Source organism: Muntiacus reevesi, chromosome 3, assembly GCF_963930625.1.
Source record: "Muntiacus reevesi chromosome 3, mMunRee1.1, whole genome shotgun sequence".
NCBI lineage: Eukaryota > Metazoa > Chordata > Mammalia > Artiodactyla > Cervidae > Muntiacus > Muntiacus reevesi.
Window position 1 is genome coordinate 264,139,872 of NC_089251.1, and position 22,477 is coordinate 264,162,348.

Here is a 22,477-nt window from a genome sequence, read left to right on the forward strand (position 1 = left end):
AGATAATAGGTAGGGTGGCTGAGAACAGCATCAGGGAGGCTGCAAGGGGACTATTTTTTTTTTTAATGTTATTTTTATTTTAACACCTAAAATATTTTGTATTGGGGTATAGCCAATTAACAACATTGTGATAGTTTCAGGTGGACAGTGAAGGGACTCAGTCATACATATGCATGTATTCATTCACCCCCAAACCTCCCTACCATCCAGACTGGCACATAACTGGCACATTGAGCAGAGTTCCTTGTGCTGTACAATAGGTTTTTGTTGGTTATCCATTTTAAATACAGCAGTATGTACATGACCTTCTCAAAGTCCTTAACTATCTGCAAGGGGACTCTTAAGCCAGATCTGGAAGAGTGGGCTGGAGAGGCAGGGACTTCACCTATACCTGCAGGGACCCAGAGAACACCTGAACCCAGGTGTGAGAGGGGATGGGATAAACGTGGGGTTTTTGTTTGTTTTTTTATAGTTTTACATGTATTCCCCATCCCGATCCCCCCTCCCACCTCCCTCTCTATAAACGTGGTTTAATTCACTGACTCATGACTTTGCAGAGGACTGGCAGGCTTGGTGAGTTCCCCACAAGTGCACTGGCCCTCAAGAGTGGGAGCAGAGCCCTGCTGGGAAGAGAGATTCCCCTGAGAGCGACCCTTCAGCAGAGTCAGCCTGCCATCTCTGACTCCCTGGGAGGGAAGAGGACCCAGCCTCTGGGGGAGCCAGTTCTTGCATTGTCTCACACTGCAAGGGCTTTGGCAGTGGGGGTGGCCAGCCCCTGTGCCCACTAGAGGAAGATGGGAAAGAGGACTGAAACTTTATATCTTCACCCTGTGCCACCTGGGCAGAAGAGAAAGGCCCCTAAAAAGGACCCAGGAGGATCGTGTCTCCAGGTTGGGGCACCTCCATATACCTCCTGGGTGGCCAGTCACAGGTATTCCTGGCATCCTTCCATCAGCTCCTCCACGCCCCTCTGTCACTGAGCTTGGTGGCTGATCTTTGCAGGTAGTCATCACTGTGGGAAAGGGGTGGAACTGATTTCAGGCCCATGGACAATCCTGTGAACAGTAAAATAAATAACAAAAGCAATCTCTGGATGTGGAAAAACCCATCTCTCTCTGCTCCCTATCCCAATTCCCCTTCCAGGAAAAATCACTGTCAATGGCTTAACGTAATTACCTCTAAAAAGGATGTATCTTCCCAAAATATATCTTATATTTTAAAACAAAAATGGCAGTCTTGTGCTCATGCTCAGTCATGTCCGACTCTTTGTGACCCTATGGACCGTAGCCTACCCGACTCCTCTGTCCATGGGATTTTCCAGGCAAGAATATTGGAGTGGGTTGCCATTTCCTCCTCCAGGGGATCTTCCCGACCCAGGGATCAAACCTGAGTTGCCTGCGTCTCCTGCATTGCCAGGTGGACTTCTACTACTGAGCCATCTGGGAAGTCCATGGCAAAAATGGCATAATTGTATAAAATATAGCTTGTTTTTATTACACAGTCATATATCAATATGTATGTAGATGGAACTATATGAAACTGCTAATATTTGACTTTCTTAACTGTCTGGACTGGGTGGTCCAGCCCAGATTCCTTATCACCTGCTAGATGGTTCTGACTTCCACAGAGCAGTGGCCCTTTCTGCTTTCACCAGTCCATGCAGGCTTTGTTTTCCTTGGAGTGATGGATTCCATGCTAGGGACCTTAGGCTTGGGGTTGGAGGGGAGGAGTGGAGAATAGGCAGTATAGGCAGTTAGCTGGTGGCATAGCATACCTTTCAAGGTTCTCATTCTGTTAAACAATCCTTTCTGCCCCAAAATGCATGTATCCCTGCCTTGGGCAATGCTTTTTAGTCCTTCAGGAGAGGGCTCCTTCTGGACTGGCAGCTCATAGACCAGAGTCTCCATTTGGGTTTTGCCTTTTAGACCCCAATCTCCTGAAATATGCTCCCCACACCACCTAGCACACAGCCTCTTGCCTACTCTGGTCCTTTTTGGTCCCTGCAGCACTTTGATTTTCTCCCCAGGTCTACCTTCTCACTCACCTTTTAGCATTTCTTACCACTCCCCCTAAATACACTCCAGTTCAATGATGCCCCAGAAATGCATGTTGGTGGTGTGGCTTTAGACTTCCAAAAGCTCTGAGGAGGCCTTTGGGAACCAGCAGCTTATCCTTCTCCCCTCAAGTTATAGTCATCCCCATTCTGATTTTTAAGATTAGGCAGACCCTGGGTCCAGTGCAGGACACTGATCCCCACAGTCTCATATTGACCAGCCTCAGAGCTGGACAACGGGGCCTGAGCTAAGAAGAAACATCTCACTTCCAAAGGGCAGGGACTTGCAAATACTCCTGGGCTTCACCTTATAGGAAACCCCTTACCTGCCTTCCTGGGATGGGTGCCAGGCTGCTTCCATCCTCCTGGTAGCTATTCATCCACCCACCCATCCATCCATCCATCCACCCACTCACATCTATCCATACATCCATTCACCCATCCATCCTTCCTTCCATCCATCTCTTCATCCATCCATCCACTCATCCACACATTTATCCATACATCTAGCCATCCATCCATCCATCCATCATTCAGCAAACATTTTGTGAATTCTTTATGGAATGAGTGAGGCAAGGTTTTGCTCCTAAGTATCTCACAAATGTGGGAGAAACACATACAATGACACAAAAAGCAGAAGTAAGTGATGATACAGAAGGAGCTGCTGCATGTGAGATGTGTGTGCCTGTGTGTGAGTACATGTGTGCATGTATATGTGTTCCTAACTCATTTCGAATCAAGTACAGAGACATGGTACTTGACTCGGTCAGTCCCTCCCATCAGGAAGCTTCCATAAGCCTCTTACCCTTCTTCATCAGAGGGCAGATAGACTGAAAACCACAATCACAGGAAACTAACCAATCTGATCACATGGACCACAACCTTGTCTAACTCAGTGAAACTATGAGCCATACCATGTAGGGCCACCCAAGATGCATGGGTCATGGTGGATAGCTCTGACAAAATGTGGCCCACTGGAGAAGGGGATGGCAAACCACTTCAGTATTCTTGCCTTGAGAACCCCATGAACAGTTCAGTTCAGTTCAGTCGCTCAGTTGTATCCGACTCTTTGCAACCCCATGAATTGCAGCACACCAGGCCTCCCTGTCCATTACCACCTCCCGGAGTCCACCCAAACCCATGTCCATTGAGTCGGTGATGCCACCCAACCATCTCATCCTCTGTCATCCCCTTCTCCTCCTGCCCTCAATCTTTCCCAGCATCAGGGTTTTTCAAATGAGTCAGCTCTTCTCATCAGGTGGCCAAAGTATTGGAGTTTCAGCTTCAACATCAGTCCCTCCAATGAACACCCAGGACTGATCTCCTTTAGGATGGACTGGTTGGATCTCCTTGCAGTTCAAAGGACTCTCAAGAATCTTCTCCAAAGCCACAGTTCAACAGCAGCAATTCTTCAGCACTCAGCCTTCTTTATAGTTCAACCCTCAAATCCATACATGACTACTGGAAAAACCATAGCCTTGACTAGAAAAGGCAAAAAGATAAGACACTGAAAGCTGAATTCCCCAGGTCGATAGGTGCCCAATATGCTATTGGAGATGAGTGGAGAAATAACTCCAGAAAGAATGAAGAGACAGAGCCAAAGCAAAAACAGCATCCAGTTGTGGATGTGACTAGTGATGGAAGTAAAGTCCAATGCTGTAAAGAGCAATATTGCATAAGAACCTGGAATGTTAGGTCCATGAATCAAGGCAAATTGGAAGCAGTCAAACAGGAGATGGCAAGAGTGAATACTGATATTTTAGGAATCAGTGAACTAAAATGGAGTGGAATGGGTGAATTTAACTCAGATGACCATTATATCTACCACTGTGGGCAAGGCTCCCTTAGAAGAAATGGAGCAGCCATCATAGTCAACAAAAGAGTCCGAAATGCAGTACTTGGATGCAATCTCAAAAATGACAGAATGATCTCCGTTTGTTTCCAAGGCAAACCATTCAATATCACAGTAATTCAAGTCTATGTCCTGACCAGTAATGCTGAAGAAGCTGAAGTTGAATGATTCTATGAAGACGTACAAGACCTTCTAGAACTAACACCTAAAAAAGCTGTCCTTTTCATTATAGGGGACTGGAATGCAAAAGTAGGGAGTCAAATACCTGGACTAACAGGCAAATTTGTCCTTGGAGTACAGAATGAAGCAGGGCAAAGGGTAACAGAGTTTTGCCAAGAAAACACACTGGTCATAGCAAACACCCTCTTCCAACAACACAAAAGAAGACTACACATGGACATCACCAGATGGTCAACACTGAAATTAGATTGATTATGTTCTTTGCAGTCAAAGATGGAGAAGCTCTATACAGTCAGCAAAAACAAGACTGGGAGCTGACTGTGGCTCAGATTATGAACTCCTTATTACCAAATTCAGACTTAAATTGAAGAAAGTAGGGGAAACCACTAGATCATTCAGATATGACCTAAATCAAACCCCTTACGATTATACAGTGAAATGACAAATAGATTCAAGGGATTAAATCTGATAGATGGAGTGCCTGAAGAACTATGGACAGAGGTTCATGACATTGTACAGGAGGCAGGGATCAAGCCCATTCCCAAGGGAAAGAAATGCCGAAAGGCAAAATGATTGTCTAAGGAGGCCTTACAAATAGCTGTGAATAGAAGAGAAGCAAAAGGCAGAGGAGAAAAGGAAAGATATACCCATTTGAATGCAGAGTTCCAAAGAATAGCAAGGAGAGATAAGAAAGCCTTCCTCAGCAATAATGCAAAGAAATAGAGGAAAACAATAGAATGGGAAAGTATAGAGATCTCTTCAAGAAAATTAGAGATACCAAGGGAACATTTCATGCAAAGATGGACACAATAAAGGGCAGAAATGATATAGACCTAACAGAAGCAGAAGATATTAAGAAACAGTGGCAAGAATACACAGAAGTACTTCCCCTTCTCCTCCTGCCCTCCATCTTTCCCAACATCAGGGTCTTTTAAAATGAATCAGCTCTTTGCATCAAGTGGCCAAAGTATTGGAGTTTCAGCTTCAACATCAGTCCTTCCAATGAACACCCAGGACTGATCTCCTTTAGGATGGACTAGTTGGATCTCCTTGCAGTCCAAGGAACTCTCAAGAGTCTTCTCCAACACCACAGTTCAAAAGCATCAATTCTTCCTACCCAGTTCTGTGTATTAACAGACATAAAAAGAGAAACTGACAATACAATAATAGTTGTTGTTGTTCAATCCCTCAGTAATGTCTCTTTGCAACCCCATGGACTATAGCATCCCAGGCTTCCCTGTCCTTCACAATCTCCCAGAGCTTGCTCAAACTCATGCCCATTGAGTTAATGATGACATCCAACCATCTCATCCTCTGTCATCCCCTTCTCCTCCTGCCCTCAATCTTTCCCAGCATCAGGGTCTTTTCCAATGAGTCAGTTTTTCACATCAGGTGGCCAAAGTATTGGAATTTCAAATTCAGCATCAGTTCTTCCAATGAATATTCAGGACTGATTTCCTTTAGGATTGACTGGTTTGATCTCCTCGCAGTCCAAGGGACTCAAGAGTTTTCTCCAACACCATGGTTCAAAGCATCGCTTCTTTGGTGCTCAACTTTCTTTATGTTCCAACTCTCATATACATGACTACTGGAAAAACCATAGCTTTGACTATATAGATCTTTGTTGGCAAAGTAATGTCTCTGGTTTTTAATATGCTGTCTAGGTTGGTCATAACTTTTCTTCCAAAGAGCAAGCATCTTGATTTCATGGCTGCAGTCACCATCTGCAGTGATTTTGGAGCCCCCCAAAATAAAGTCTGTCATGCTTCCACTGTTTCCCCATCTATTTGCCATGAAGTGATGGGACCAGATGCCATGATCTTAGTTTTCTGAATGTTGAGTTTTCAGCCAACTTTTCACTCTCCTCTTTCACTTTCATCGAGAGGCTCTTTAGTTCTTCTTCACTTTCTGCCATAAGGATGGTGTCGTCTGCATATCTGAGGTTATTGATATTTCTCCCAGAGATCTTGGATCCAGCTTCATCCAGCCCAGTGTTTCTCATGATGTACTCTGCATATAAGTTAAATAAGCAGGCTGACAATATACAGCCTTGATGTACTCCTTTTCCTGTTTGGAACCAGTCTGTTGTTCCATGTCCAGTTCTAACTGTTGCTTCCTGACCTGCTTACAGATTTCTCAAGAGGCAGGTCAGGTGGTCTGGTATGCCCATCTCCTGAAGAATTTTCCACAGTTTGTTGTGGTCCACACAGTCAAAGGATTTGATATAGTTAACAAAGCAGAAGTAGATATTTTTCTGGAACTCCCTTCCTTTTTCAATGATCCAGCAGATGTTGGCAATTTGATCCCTGGTTCCTCTGCCTTTTCTAAAACCAGCTTGAACATCTGGAAGTTCACAGACTCTGTATCTTTCTTAGAGTTTTGGTCATACAGGAGTCTTCCTATTAGTCTCCAGTTAGTTTTCTGTGAGAATTTTCCCACACAAAGATGTATTTTTGGTGTGCTCATGGGGGGAGGTGAGTTTACTTTGCCATCTTGATTTGGACGCTCATCTCTTTTAATATAGTCTTTCAGCATTATAAGTTTCCTTCTAAGCAACTTCTCACTGCATTCCACAACTTTTAATACACTCTCATGTCTTCATTTTCTTTTAATTGAAAACACTTTAAGAATTTTTCTTGAGATTTTGATTTCTTTGTGTTTCTTAATCTCCAAATATTGGGGGATTTTCCAGCTATTTTGATTTATAGTTTAATTTCTTTGTGGTCTAAGAGCAGACATTATATGGGTTTTATTTTTTAAATTTGATCAAGAGTGTTTATGACCCAGAAGGTGTTCTATCTTGGTGAATGTTCCATGTGAACTTGAGAAGAAGGTATATTCTGTTTTTGTTAGATGAAGTATTCTATAAATCTCAATTAGATCCAGTTGACTAACAATCTTATTCATTTCAACTATCTCCTTGCTGATTTTATGCCTGCCAAATACATTAATTACTGATAAAAGCATGTTGAAGTCTCCAACTATAATATTGGATTTACCTTTTTCTCCTAGTAGGTTTTCCAGTTTTTGCCACATGTATTATGATGCCCTGTTATTAGGCACATACATGTTGGGTAACGTTATATCTTCTTTGGGAGTATGCCACTTTATTTTTATGTTATTCTTGTTTACATTCCTCATAATTGTCCTTGCCCTGAAGTCTACACTGTCTTAATTAAGTATAGCTACTCCAACTTTCTTTTGATTAGTTTTAACATGGTATATTTTTTCTCTGTCTATTTATCTTCAGTCTATCTCAGTCTTTATAGTGAGTTTCTTGTAGACAACATGTAGTTGGTAGCCTCACACTTTTAAAAGATGAAATCTTTGGATCTTAGCAATCATTCAGATATGAGGATTATAGGATGACTCAAATGTTTTCTTCAACAATTGATAATTTCATTCACTGAGATGAGAAATGAAAGGGAAAGAGCAGATTAGAAGACAGAGGAGATGTGTATTCATGTTGAGTTTGTTGTGCCCATGGCCTATCTGCTGGAGATGTCCAGGGATTAGCGTGTTGGTGGATCTAAAGTTCCAGGTAGAGATGAGGGTTAGAGACATTGAATTCAGTCAAGTGCTTTGATCCTGTCAGTGCCCCTGGGAAAGGGTGGGCATGCACAAGGGGAGTGGGCAGACTGAAAGAGAACAGAATAGGGACCACCAGTTTGATAGAATTCCTTGATTTCAATGACAGAGTCCAGATGACTTTGCTCAAATAACAAACTGCAAAAATGCAAACACAAAATTTCTGTCTTTGCTTCATCCCCTCTTGGCCTGCCAGGTTTATTCTCTCTTATCAGCTATTTTTGTGACACTAGGACCATATCCTCTGGCAGTTCTGGAACTATATTTCAAAACTTTGTGACTAGAGAGGAAAAACCATTCCCAGTTCCAATTCAGATCATTCCAGGGAAAGCCTGTGATTGGCCCTTGCTTGCCTCACACCCCATCTCTGAGGTACCATGATTCACGGTCCCTATCAGAAACATTTTGGGCAAAGGTAGGAGAATTTCCTGAAAAGAAAATAGAGAAAAGCATATCAGGCAGACTGAACGCATCAGCATCTCCTTCAGACACCAAGAGGTCAAAGTGAGGGGAAAGAGCCCTGGGAGGAGACTGAGGGGAACCCCAGAATAAAAGGAAGATGGGGAAATGCAGTCCTGAAGTCACAGGGGCGAGCTCAGGCAACAGGGCTTGGCTGAAAGATTCCTGGCACTAACTTGGGCAATGCTGTCCCTGGAGGGATCAGTGCAGTGTTGGTGGGTATGTACCTGCAACCCAAGGCTTGGGAAGGTGTGAAGGGTGAGAGAGTGGAGACAGGGCAACTGTTTCAGGCAGTTCAGCTATGGAACAGAAACAAGAGGAAAGCAATATCTGGAGGGGGTCAGGAGGCCAAGAAAATTCATTTTAAGATAATCAAAGCTTCAACTTGAAAATGTTGCTGACAAAGGGGTACTGTATTTATTTTCTGGTGGCATTATCGTGTCACTAAAGCAGGATTTTTGATTCATTAAAAAATTTTAAAGCAAAACAGAAGCTTAGATTTTAATCATATTTATAGGAGTTCTAAGTTTTGCTTTATAGAATTGCTTGTTTGCGTCAGCTGTCTCCTTCCCATCTCTACTCTTGGGGGAGATGGGAACAGGTCTGGAGTCCAAACACTTGTAATTTTGTATTCTGGTATCTATTCTCTGAGTACAAAATATTCCCTTCCTTGGTTAAGATTCCCGAATTTTTTTCTTTTATAATAAAAACAAACTCCGCCTTTGTCCCTAAAAAAAAAGATAGACAAAGCTTACATCTTTATGTAGGAAGGAAAAGTCAGAGTAGAAAGAAGTGAGAGAGGGGGGTGATTGTATTAGTTGTCTACTGCTGCATAACAAATTACTCCAAAATTTTGCAGCTTAAAATGACAAATATTTATTTTCCCACATAATTTCTGAAATCTAGGAGTGGCTTAGATGGGTGGTTCTGAGCCAGGAACCCTCATGAGTTTTTTTTTTTTGTTTGGTTGGTTGGTTTTTGCTGTTGTTGGCTGCACTAGGTCTTATTTGCAGCATGTAAGAGTTCTTTTTTTTTTTTTTTTTTTTGAGTTGCCACATGTGGGATCTAGTTCCCTGACAAGGATAAAACCAGGCCCACTGCACTGAGAGCACAGAGCCTTAGCTGTTGGACCTCCAGGGAAGGCTCCCTCATGAGACTTGTATTCTTTTTCTGGGGTTGCCATAACAAAATGCCACCGACTAGGCAGCTCAAGCAACAGACATTTCTGTCCTCACAATTCTGGAACTAGAAGTCCCCAACCAAAGACGCTGGGAGGGTTGGTTTTTCCCGAGGCCCCTCTCCTTGGCTATAGGCAGCTACCCTCTTGCTACTCTGTCCTCAGATGATCATCCCTTTGCACACACAGCTCTGGTATCTCTTTTTCTCCTTACAAGGATATCAGTCACATCGGATTACGCCCCACCCTAACAACTTCAGTTTAATTTCACCACCTCTTTAAAGGCCTTATCTTCAAATACAGTCCCATTGTGAGGCGCTGGGCTTAGGACTTCAACTTATGAACTTGAGAGGGGGAGTGGACACAATTCAACACTCAACAAGGCTGCAGTCAGGACACTGGCTGGAGCTCTGGTCATCTGAAGCCTTGATCAGGGCTGAAAGATATGCTTCCAAGATCACTGGCTGTTAACTAGAGACCTCCGTGGGGCTGCTTGCGTGTTCTCATGACATGGCAGCAAGTTTCCCCAGGCTGAGAAATCTTAGAAAGAACAAGGAGGAAGCCCCAAATCTTGGAAGCTATACTCTATCACTCCCATCTTATTCTATTTGTTAGAAGGAAGTCCCCAAGTCCACACCCATGGTAGGGAGAATGAATGAGTCTTCATCTGTGGAAGGGAGCAGAGTCAAAGAATATGTGGGCATATTTTCATCACCACAATAATCGATAAAGCAAAAGCCCTGATGGAGGTGGCCAGAGAGGGCAGGCTGCAAGGGTGAGTGTGGAGCTGTCAGAGGCCCCTTCCCTGGGCACCCCTTAGGTGCTCACAGGTATGGAAAAAGGCAGGGATTGAACAGAGCTGGAAGCCGAGGGTGACTTCTTTCTTTTTTCAATGATGCAGATCAAGGAGTTCTGCAGAGTGATTACTGAGAGGGAGCCTTGAATTTGGAAGGATTTTTTTTGCAGATAGAGCTGACTAGAGGCTACTCAAGGATCTCTAAGCATTTCTAAAGTCTTAGGGGAGGTACAAGTCATGAAATTTCCCTGGCCCCTTTTGTCAAGATGGTGAGACCCATCCTTGGAATGCTCAGCTCGGTGCTCGGACTTTGCAAGATGAGAGCAGGATACAACAGCAATCACAGGACAGGAGTGAATGTGGACAGAGGGGACCACAGAGTGTGCAGCTTCTTGTACCGCTTGTATTCCATTTATGGGTACCTACAAAACTACTCTGTTCCAAAAAAGATTTAAGTTCAGTTTCCAGGCTGGTTGAGATAGAAATGAAGCTAGGATAGCTGATACACTGGGGAGAAAAGCAACAGCCAAGGAGTTGTGATGAAATGAGGGAACAGTTGCCATTGGCAGAGGGCCTGGTGCTGGTCTGGGGTGGGGCGGGGGAGTGGCAGTTGGAGGATGTGGCCTCTGCAGTGGAAGCATGGAGTCCTAACCAGTAGACTGCCAGGGAACTCCTCGGAGGATGTGGCTTTTGGAGTGGAGAAGTTCTGGGTCATGGGAGGACCAGGGAAAGTTGTGGGAAGTGGAGGCAGTGGAGTCTGGGAGTCCAGGACACACGGCAGGTTCAGCCCCCAGGGATGGCAGGACTGGTGGGGAACACCTGTGGGGCAGATCCTGGAGGCTGGAGAGGGATGATGTCCATGGAGGTCAGGGGCATGGGTGAGGGCAAAGAGCGTGACAGAGCTGAAAAACACAGGTAGGCCTCAAACTCCTAGCTGGGGGGAGAAGTGAGGGACCTGGGCCACAGTAGGGAGTCAGAGGTAGAAAATGCCCCCTGCCTCTTCCCCACCTGCCACCTCACTGGGGTATGTGAGGTGGTAAGATGGACCAGCCTCTCTTTGAAAGAGCTGTAGCTCTTTCAAGGAATCTCAGTCTGATTATTGCCTTTTACTTTTTAGGTGCTCAACAAATGCTGGGAGGTATATATTGCCATAAACATGTTAATGCCCATGCACTAAGTAAAAAATGGAATGAGAAAATTCTTTGTTCAGCAGAACAAAGAGGCAAAGACTCTCTGTCACATTTACCCGTTGCCTACAACGGGACACTTTTCTCACCTCCCCACAACTGCTCAACCCAAACATGCTGACCTCGCATCCTCTGTACTTTTCCCTCTGCCTTTGCTAAAGTTACAGCATCTCTAGAGAATGCCCCTTTCTTTCCACTGTGAATTCTTGCTCATCTGACAAAGCCAACGTCAAAGGACACCCTCTCCAAGGGCTTTCTTCTCTGTTTCGCTGAACAGATATTTCCTAATTTCCTCCCAGGGGCGGGTCTGCATTACAGGAAGGGAGTATGTGACGAACAAAAAAGCCAGTCTCTGGGTCAGGATGAGAGGACAGGGCTGGTGGTGGGCAGGGGTTCTCCTGAGATCAGGGCTCCGCCTTCCCTCCCCGACTACGGGGCAGCTACTCAGGCCTGCCTGATGCTCCCTGGGTACCGGAAGCAGCCAGGTGCTGAGACAGGTTTGAAAGGAGGCAGGTCCAGACTGAATTTTCAGCTATGCTACTGATTAATGAGTCCCGTGAATGAAATGGGGGTATCAGTGTTTTGTGGGTGCATGAGGTTTAGATCAAGTATGTTGCATCTCAAGTTCTGGGGCTGGTTCCCTCAGCACTCCATGTGGTGTATGGTAATGACGGATGTTCACAGATGTCTGACCAGACACGGTTTGAGTTTCTGGGTGGCAGAGATGCTGTTCTGAGGATGTTCAGAACCACCCCACTCATTATGTTGAGCCCAGTGAGGAGTGCTAAATAGATGTTCAGTAAAGATGAGATAGGGCTTCCCTCGTGGCTCATCTGGTAAAGAATCCGCCCACGGTGCGGGACACCTAGGTTCCATCCCTGGGTTGGAAAGATCCCCTGGAGAAAGGAAAGGCTACCTGCTGCAGTATTCCGGCCTGGAGAATTCCATGGACTGTACAGTCCATGGGGTCACAAAGAGTCTGACATGACTGAGTGACTTTCACTTCACTTCAAAGATGAGATAGGAAGCGGGGCATTGGTGGTTCAGTGGTAGAATTCTCGCCTCCCAAAGATGAGATAGGACTGAAGAAACTGAGCAAGTCTCCTCTAACACTGGCCATGGGACTATGACGCATCCATCCATTCTTTCAGGAGTCCTTTCTTGGCCCCATGCCAGGCACTCAGGGCTACACTGATAAGCACTTGTGACACCTACCCACCAGGGCTCCAACTCATGGTCATGAAGACTGACATTTTGCTTTCTCTCTGCACACAGGCTGTTGGGAGCGGCTGCCTCAGGATGTCAGGGTTGAGACTGGTAAGAATTGCATCTCTTCCATCAAGGGGTTGTTCATGGGAGTTGCCAAACGCTGACTCAAACCACTCCCAAGGAAAGAAGAAGTAAGGCAATGTGACCTTGGAAGGAAAATACCAGACACAGGGAGTTTGAGGGAAAAGTCAAAGTCGCTCAGTCATGTCTGACTCTTTGCAACCCCAAGGACTGTACAGTCCATGGAAGTCTCCAGGCCAGAACACTGGAGTGGGTAACTGTTCCCTTCTCCAGGGGATCTTCCCAACCCAGGGATTGAACCCAGGTCTCACGAATTACAGGCAGATTCTTTACCAGTTGAACCACCAGACAGACTGTATTACCTAAAGAAAATGAGTTTGGCCAAACTTGGCCCTGGCAGGATGGCCATGTGCAGACAGTAATCCCTCACTTATACTCAGGGCTTAAAATGTGTTGACAAAACCCACTACTATATTTAAAATAGGTGTTCCACAAGGTTGTACTGTATAGCACAGTAAGATAAGATACTAAATATCTTGTAATAACTTATCATGGAAGAGAATGTAAAAAAAGAATTGTTGTTCAGCCACCAAGTTGGTCCAACTCTTTTTGACCCCATGGACTGCAACATGCCAGGCTTCCCTGCTCCTCACCATCTCCTAGACTTTGCCCAAGTTCATGGTCGTTTAATCGGTGATGCCATCCTACCATCTCATCTTCTGTCATCCTCTTCTGCCTTCAATCTTTCTCAGCATCAGGTCTTTCCCAGTGAGTCAGCTGTTTGCATCAGGTGGCCACAGTACTGAAGCTTCAGCTTCAGCATCTGTCCTTCCAATGAGTATTTAGGGTTGATTTCCTTTAAGACCGACTAGTTTGATCTCCTTGCTCTTGATCTCCAAGGGACTCTCAAGAGTCTTCTCCAGCACCACAGTTTGAAAGCATCAGTTCTTTGGTGCTCTACCTTCTTTATGGTCCAGTTCTCACATCTGTACACAAATATAAATGTGTGTGTGTGTGTGTGTGTGTGTGTATACACATAACTGAATCACTTTGCTACACATCTGAAATTAACATACCATTGTAAATCAAATGTATTTCAGTAAATTTTTTAAAAACAAAGTGAAAAATAAAAGAACCTAGAAAAAAATATCTTGACAACAGTATTTTTCATTTGTTGACTCCTCCATTTATCTAAATAAAGGCAGCCCAGAGCTACTTCTAGACCCATCTTTTCTCCTGTGGGAAGAAAAGACTGGTGGGTGGGCACATGGGACAAGGCATAGTGCGCATTTCAGCCAATGGCTGAAATAGCCAGCCCATCTCGGAAGACTGAGGATCAGGTCTCTTGGAAGTGGATTCTTTGTGTCTTTGAGATTCCTCATTGTGATTTCTGTCTCAGGCTAGGGCAGGAGCTCTTCTGCATCATGGGCAGAAGTCAGTTGTCAGGTATTTCTTATCACAAAGAGCAGTGAAGACCTAGATCCCTCTGCTTTCTGTAACTCATTCTCTATTTCTTTTTTAAAAATGTTATTTATTTATTTGACTGCACTGGGTCTTAGTTGAGGCACACAAGATCTTCGTTGCATCATGTGGGATCTTTACTTGTGTCATGCAGACTCTTAGTTGCAGTGTGTGGGATGTAGTTCCGTGGTCAGAAATGGAACCTGGGCCCCCTCCTTTGGAAGCTTGGAGTCTTAACTAGTGGACGACCAGGGAAGTCCCTCATGCTCTATTTCTTTTTTAAAAAAAATCATTTATTTATATATTATTTATTTTTGGCTGCGCTGGGTCTCCGTTGCTTTGTGCGGGCTTTTTTCCCCTCTAGTTGTGGTGGGCAGAGGCTATTCTTCATTGTGGTGCTTGAGCTTCCATTGTGGTGGCTTCTCTTGGTGCAGAGCACAGGCTCTAGGCAGGGGCTTCAGTGGTTGCAGCACGCGGACTCTAGAGTGTGGGCTCAGTAGTTGTGCTGCAGGGGCTTAGTGGCCCTGAGGCATGTGGAATCTTCCCAGGCCAAGGATTGAACCCTGTTGCAGTGGCAGGCAGATTCTTATCACTGTGCCACCAGTGAAGTCCCATCCTTTATTTCTTGATTCTCCATATAGACTTTACTTTTTTTTCCTGTAGCTAATAGCTTTTTCTTTACCTCTTCTTGCTCATTCTTTCCCTGATTCAGTTGCTTCTGCAGTCATCTTTTTCTTCCAGTGGAGTTCATAAAGAAGCTCTACTCTCTGCTCCTTGGTTTCTCATTTATTTCCTAGTAGAGCTTTGGCCAAATTGAGTGAATGAAAGTCCCATTACAGCTCTTTTGTTTATTCTTCTGGCTCATGTTGGGCTGACATCTTAAAATTCAGTATGAGTTGGAAATGGTCTCTCTCTCTTTTTCATCTCTGGTTAGTATCAAGCTTGTATGAGATGCCCATCATCTGTCTTTGATAATTTTCTCACTTTGGTGATTTCAGCAGCCGTTGCAGCAGCGCAGTGCAGTTTTCACACTGAAATTTCATCCTTGTAAGAAAACTTCTCCAGGTCTCTGAGGCTCCTGTTGTGATTCAGTTAGTTCACCAAAGCCAGTATGTTGTTCAGGCTGGTCCTCTATATCCTGTAGCAACTGTTTTTGCTGTTCTTTTTCATTTAGATTTCAGTTTTATACAGTTGTTATAGGCACACAGTTTAAAGAATCAGTCTCCCACTTCCTCTCCCAGAGAGATGACCACAACTCTCTGGGAGTTAATTCTTTGATGCCTCTCTCCATGTGGACAGGGCCACTTGAGTTTTTTATCCCAGGCATCATCTATTACTGATTTCCTACTGGGTGAGAAAAGCCTTAGCTCCTCACTCCTATCCTTGCCCACAGCACTCACAGTGTCTCTTTCTCCCCAAATTGCCAAATCCCAGCTTACAGGGTTTACTTCTTTTATGCTCCTCTCAAACCCAGCTTATGATCCTCTGGGGAAGGGTGGGAGAGGGATAGTTAGGGAGTTTGGGATTGGCATGTACACTCTGATATATTTCAAGTGGATAACCAGCAAGGACCTGATGTATGGTACAGAAAATTCTGCTCAATATTATGTAACAATCTAAATGGGAAAGGAATTTGAAAAAGAATAAATACATGTATAGGTATAGCTGAATCACTTTGTGATACATCTGAAACTAATACAACATTGTTAATCAACTATACACCAATATGAAAGAAAATTTTTTTTAAAAAAAGAAAATGTTCCTCTCAGTTGAGCCCTGAAATGTACTCTAAGTGCTAGACTGTAATTATCTTGTTCCCTATCTGCTTTGTTTTCTATGTACTTATCACAACATAACCGCCACCTCACCCTATCCCAGCCCAGCTTTCTCCCAGGTATGTCAACACCCTTGTAAAGTGATTCATCTGGGAGTTCAGTCACTGCCATCCTCAGGAGACGGTTTCTCCCAGAGCTGCTGACGCCATAGCTAAAGTCGTCTCTTCTACTCCTGAGACACACGTCTCAGGATCAGTCTCCTTCACAACCACCCCGGACAGGTCTTTTACCTCTCCTTTACCTGAGTCCCTTTTCTTGGACCCAAGCTTTTTTCCTTCTTGGTTTACTCCCTTGTTTTGATCAAGCACAACCTGTAATAGCTTCCTGAGATAGGATGCATATGAAGTAAATATTTTTAACAACTTGAACGTCTAAAACTATGTTTATTCACATTTGAATATCAGCTGTACATAGGATTCCATACTAGATACAATTTTCCCTGAAAATTGTGAAAACATGTACTCCTTCCGATTTCCAGCGTTGCTATGGAGAAGTTGGAAACCTTTCTAATTCTTGAGCTTTTGTATGAAATTTAATTTTTCCCTATGAAAGTTTTTGTGATCTTTTCCTTATCCCAAATATTTTGAAACTTCATGATTGTGTATGTTGGTGTGGACTTATATTCATTCTTGGTACTATTGACTGAAATTTGTCCCCTAATTATTTTTTCTAAAAGACTTATGAGAAAATATTCATCTTAAAAATATTTATATCTTCATATGGAAATGACAATTGGGCTGGGTAAAAAAAATTATTGGATTCTTTTTTCTATTTTTTTAATTATGGTAAAAAAAAATCACATTCAATTTTCCATCTGAACCATTTTTAAGTATACAGTTCAATATTGTTATATATATTCACAGTGTTGTGTGACAGATATGAGAACATTTTCATCTTGTGCACTTGAAGCTCTTCACTAATTAAACATGATTTTCCATCTGTTTTCCTCTAGCCCCTGCAACTGCCTTTCTACTCTCTGTTTGTGTGATTTTTAACTGCTTTAGACACTTTCTCTGAATGGAATCACACAGATTTGTCCTTCTGTGACTGGCTTCTCTTGCTTGGTATAATATCTTTGAGGTCCATCCACATTGTAGCATATGAGAGAATTTCCTCCCTTTTTAAGGCTGCATGCAATCTCAAAGTGAAGAGTTGACTCATTTGAAAAGACCCTGATGCTGGGACAGGTTGAAGGCGGGAGGAGAAGGGGACAACAGGATGAGATGGTTGGATGGCATCACCGACTCAATGGACATGGGTTTGGGTAAACTCCGGGAGTCGGTGATGCACAGGGAGGCCTGGAGTGCTGCGGTGCTTGGGGTCGCAAAGGGTCGGACACGACTAAGTGACTGAACTGAGCTGAACTGAACTAATATTCCATAGTGTATAGTATTTGCTGTGCTATATCATTTCACATAAGGTATTTGAGTATCTATGGATTTGGTATCTGCAGGGGCTTCTGCAATCAATCCCCTGAGGATTCTGAAGGATGACTGTATATTTTACATTTTTATTTGTTCATCCGCCAATGGACATTTGGGTTGCTTTCACCTCTTGGCTATTATGAATAATGCTGCAATTAACATAGAAATGCAAATATGTCTTTGAGATCCTGCTTTGAATTTCTTTGGAAATTTACCCAGAAGTGGAATTGCTGGATCATAATTCTATTTTTAGTGTATTGAGGAACCTTCATACTGTTTTCCCCAGTGGTGTCACCATTTTACATTTCCACCCACAATACAAGGGATCCGGTTTCTCTGCATCCTCAGGAGCATTTGTTGTTTTCTGTTCTTTTTATAATGGCCATTCTAAGAGCTGCATTCCTCTTTTCCTGAGGCCTTTGTAGGAGTTGTTCAGCCCTCATATATGACTTGAATTTGTCCTGAATTATTTCCTTATAAGAGAATTTGTCTTTTTATCTGCCTACCCCTCAAAAAATTAACTCTAGGATCAGTATCTGTCCTAGAGTTGATTTTCCTTTGTCATCATTTCAAAGAAATTATCATGTGTCTTCAACCCATAGATTCAAACCTTCATTAATTTCTGGAAAGTTGTCTTGAATTATATCTTTAAGTGATTTTTTTGTCTCCCCACCCCCCCCACCGTTTTTCTTCTTTGTGCACTTAAATTATTTGTATTTTCACCTGCCTTCAATATCTATGCTTTTCTGCCTAATCCTAATTTTTTTAATTTCTTTGTCATTTTGCTCACTTTTTTCTCCTGTCACCTGTGATCTTTACCCTGATTTTAGCAGTGCTTATTTCCCTGTTGTTGTTTCCAGTTTGCTTTCACTTCTGGCCCATGTTTACTTGTTTTCCTCCATTTCTCTTTTGAGCTCTGCCAATTCATGTCTCATCCTTTTTAGTTGTCTCAGTATCTAATATCTGAGCTCAGTAAATTTTTGGAAATCATGATGAAATACTTGGTTACAACTTTCCACTGTTCTGTGGCATTTTGTTTTCCCCTGGTAAGTGTTATTCACCTGCTCCTTTCCTCCTTTTACATTTCAGTGTCTTTGTGTGTAGACCTGTGCTTTTTCCTTTGGGATTACTCCTCTTTGAGTAGGGTGAGCTTTCTTGGATCAGAAAGAGGTTCATATGGGTTAATGCCATGTTGCAGGCCAGGAAGAAACCTAGTGAGATTTTAGTCTTTGCTTTCCCCTAGCCACTGGATTTGGGTACTAAAAGGCTATTCAAACAGCAGAGACTCTCTTTTTGCCCCTCATGGGGGACACTTCCCTGCAAAAACCAGGCCAGCGAAGCTTCCCTTGCCATCACCCATTAGCATCTTGACAAGAACTAGAAAGGCCTGGGGAGGGGTGGGTAGGAGAGAGGGAAGAAGAAAAATCATGAGGAGGAGGAGGAGGAGGAGGAGGAGGGGAAGCAGGGAGGACAAGGGAGGGAGAGCACATTCCAGTCACTTGGCATCTCTTGGTTGGAAGGGACAGCCCCCAGGGAGGTAAGCCTTGAGCAGGAAGGGGAAGGTGGAACATGGATCTGACCTCTCTGCCCTCCAGGGCGACCACGTGTGGCTGAACCCCACCTCTGCTGACAAGACCAGGGTGGCAATCGGGGGCATCATCAAAGAGACCAAGCCAGGCAAAGTTTTGGTTGAAGATGACGAGGGCAAGGTGAGTATGGCCACACAGTCCTCAGAGGCTCAGCCTTCTCAGCTCCTGTCCAGAACCCTGAGCCCCTCCCTTCTCTGGTGCTGCCCCCAACACCCGGGATTCTAGAACCCGAGTCTGGGAACCACGTGGCAGGAGAGACCAGGGGAGGCCTGTGTGTCTGTCTAGGGAACTGTCTCTATGGGGAAGAAGCAGGGGCCAGGTTGGAAGATGGAAAAATCAGACAATTAGGGGAGCAGGAGAGAGTGAAGTGGGAAAAGGGCTGGGGCAGAGAGGGGGAAGGGCCGGAAGCTTGTTTTCAAAGTAATGCAAGGTGAGCAGGAAGGACAAGAGAAGCGAGGGTGGGAGAGGTGCATGAGAAAGATGCCTGGAGGGGGGCCCCCAGCACATGAGGAGGGGAAGGAGACCCATCTCACATGAGCAAGGCAGCCCAGATAAGAGAGTAGGAAGCTCAGGATGACCTGTTGGGGAACCAACTCAGTCACCTGTCAGGCTGGGGAGGAGCAGGGGAGGGGCAGAGGGGAAGGACTTGAAGACTGGGGCCTCCAGTTGGTCACTGAAGTCCTCCCTGGACAGCCCTCTTTGCTGAAGGTCTGCAAAGTGAAGCATATAGAGACTTGGCCTCCAGGGAGAAAATTCTACAGTGTGACCTGTGAGTCCTATCTTATGGAAGCCAGTCAAATAATAACAATAATGTCTCCTATTTGCAAAATGACATAACATCATTTATTAAAAAAAACACTTGCACACTTTTATTTCAGCCATCTGTGAGACCCCAGCTGCAAGCTGCCCCGATCCCAATTGTAGCCATATCTAACTCCTGGCTCCACACACCTCTGACCCTGGTCTGAACTTCATGCTTAGCCCCAGTACACACTGACCCCTGGCCCTAGACACGTGCTGACTCCAGCCTTGGCTTGACTCAATCCTTTGACCTTCACCACAGACCAACCCTGGTCAGGTGTGGGCCACCAGGTCAGCTGGTCCATGGAGGACATGGAGGAGAGTTTGGCCCTCTCAGGAGAGCCTGTGCCCTTTGTTCCAGGAACACTGGATCCAAGCAGAGGACCTTGGCACCCTCAGCTCCATGCACCCCAATTCAGCTCAGGGCGTGGATGACATGATCCGCCTGGGGGACCTGAATGAGGCAGGCATGGTGCACAACCTCCTGATCCGCTACCAGCAGCACAAGATCTACGTGAGTCTCCCTTGGCCTTGTGTGCCCCCACGGCATGCTTGGGCCACACATGCTGACCTGGCTCGGGAAGCAAACCATGCCCATGCTCCACACGAGCAAGTGACCCTGAACTAAGGTCCAGGAGGACTCTGAGGGCTACGATGGTGGCCCAGCCTCACTGAGGCCCCTGTGGGAGGCAGCTGAAGACTTGCTCCATACATTCAGTCTAGTTTCATTGAGCCTCTTCTAAATACCAGTTCAGTTCAGTTCAGTCACTCAGTCGTGTCCAGTTCCTTGCGACCCCATGAACCGCAGCACGCCAAGCCTCCCTGTCTATCGCCAACTCCCGGAGTCCACCCAAACCCATGTCCATTGAGTCGGTGATGCCATCCAACCATCTCATCCTCTGTCGTCCCCTTCTCCTCCTGCCTTCAATCTTTCCCAGCATCAGGGTCTAAATACCAGACAGAGCGCTAAACATTAGCCACAATGTTAATGTTAGTGCTAAACAGAAGCCACTTCATTTAATGCTCTTGTGAAGGCATCCTCACCCAGGAGCTCTTGCTCTTGGTGAGCATCCTTTCCAGGTGAAGGATCTGAGCCGCCAAGAGTCTCATCTCTCAGCCCAGAATCAGTCCCCGCCTCCCTGCCAGAGTCAGCCATACCTGGCGCCCTTGCAGAGTGGCATCCGAAGTCGGCACTGATCCTCAGATTAGGGGCCACTAACCACCTCCTCCCTTCCCCAGACGTACACAGGCTCCATCCTGGTGTCGGTGAACCCGTTCCAGGTGCTGCCCCTCTACACCGTGGAGCAGGTGCAGCTGTACTACAAGCACCATGCGGGCGAGCTGCCGCCACATATCTTTGCCGTTGCCAACAGCTGCTACTTCAACATGAAGAAGAACAAGAGGGACCAGTGTTGCATTATCAGGTGAGGTTCTGGGTGGGCCACCCACCATTTCTGAGCGTCTCGTAAAGGAGGGAGCATCTCCTCTCCCCAAACCTCTCCAGACCAGCGTGTGACTTAGAGGCCCTGAATCAATGAGCTCCCCCTGCGTCTGGCACCTGTGGCCCCTCCACCCTGAAAGGTCCCTCCGAGGTGTCCTTCTTTCAGAGCCTACTCTTCTCCTATCATCAGGGACTGAACAGCCCCAGCCTTCTGTGAATGTTTTCTGAGACAAGGAAGAAACGTGGGGGTGGGTTGGTTTAGAAATGGGACCCAGGATAGGCACTTCAGGTGCAAGGATCAAACAGGTGAGATCCCTCAAAAACAACCTCAGGAGGACTTCCCTGGTGGTCCAGTGGTTAAGACCCCCTGCTTCTAAGGCAGGGGGCTTGGATCCAGCTGCTGGTTGGGGAACTAAGACCTCACATGCTGCTGCCAGAAATAAAAAACAAAAATGAAACAACTTTAGGCAGATCTCAGAGAGGATGGCTCTCAGGCTGCTGGACCCAGAAGGGATGTGTCCCTCTCCAAGTCCAGATGCTGATCCTAACTCAGAGAGAGACTCACTGCCTGGCCTGGCTTCTCTGCCTCCTGCCCTCCTGGTCCTCATGGAAGAGAGGCTGAGCAGGAAAGGAAGGGGTGAGGAAATGTGGCTCCAGGGCTCCTTGCTTGGGGCTCTAGTAAAGTCATCTCCTCATTCATTTGTTTATTCAGTCAAGATTCTGCTGTGTGCTCCGAATGTGTGTCCTTCTCTGTCCTAAGATGGCTAGACAGCGGCCAAGGAAAGGGACAAAAATCACTGCCTCGTGGAGCTTACATTCTAGAAGGGGAGACAGGCAATAGACAAATTGTTTTGGCAGATAATAAGAACTTTGAAGAAAAACACTGCAAGGAAAGAGGAAAGAGAGTAATGGGGTCACTGCCTTAGGTGGAAGGGCAGATTGGGTTCGCCTCTCTGAGGAGGGGCCATTGGAACAGAGATCAGGACGAGTTCCTACAGTGTAGGTTGTCCTATTTCATGTTCTCAGAAACTCTCTGAAGTAGATACTCCTATTCCTGTATTCCTGTTGGGGAGACCTCCCACCAGAGAGGTTGATATTCTCTCCTAGTGACACAGTTGTAAAGCAGAAACTTTAAACCCAGAGCTCTGTAAGAGGAGACAGGGAGGTGGCCTGGCCAGGAAGCTTCACCCCCAGGACCACAGGGCCGCAGAAGAGCCCAGAGCACCTGGGCCATGAGCGAGGCCCCCGAGTCCTCTGCCCTCAGCGTCATCTTCCCATGCAGGGGCGCCATGTGAAGCGTCACCCTTTATGTCACACCTTCACTTGTGTCAGAGAAGAGGAACA

General features: G+C 45.3%; 1 protein-coding gene across 1 annotated transcript in view; it reads left to right on the forward strand.

Moving 5' to 3' along the window:
* Positions 1–22,477, forward strand: part of MYO7B (myosin VIIB) — a 94,795-nt gene that overhangs the window by 3,222 nt on the left and 69,096 nt on the right. The window contains exons 2-5 of the mRNA XM_065931974.1: positions 12,568–12,609; positions 18,898–19,011; positions 20,054–20,206; positions 20,932–21,116. Coding sequence (XP_065788046.1) covers positions 12,592–12,609; positions 18,898–19,011; positions 20,054–20,206; positions 20,932–21,116 — 470 coding nt within the window. The 5' untranslated portion in view covers positions 12,568–12,591. The remainder of the gene's footprint in view (positions 1–12,567; positions 12,610–18,897; positions 19,012–20,053; positions 20,207–20,931; positions 21,117–22,477) is intronic.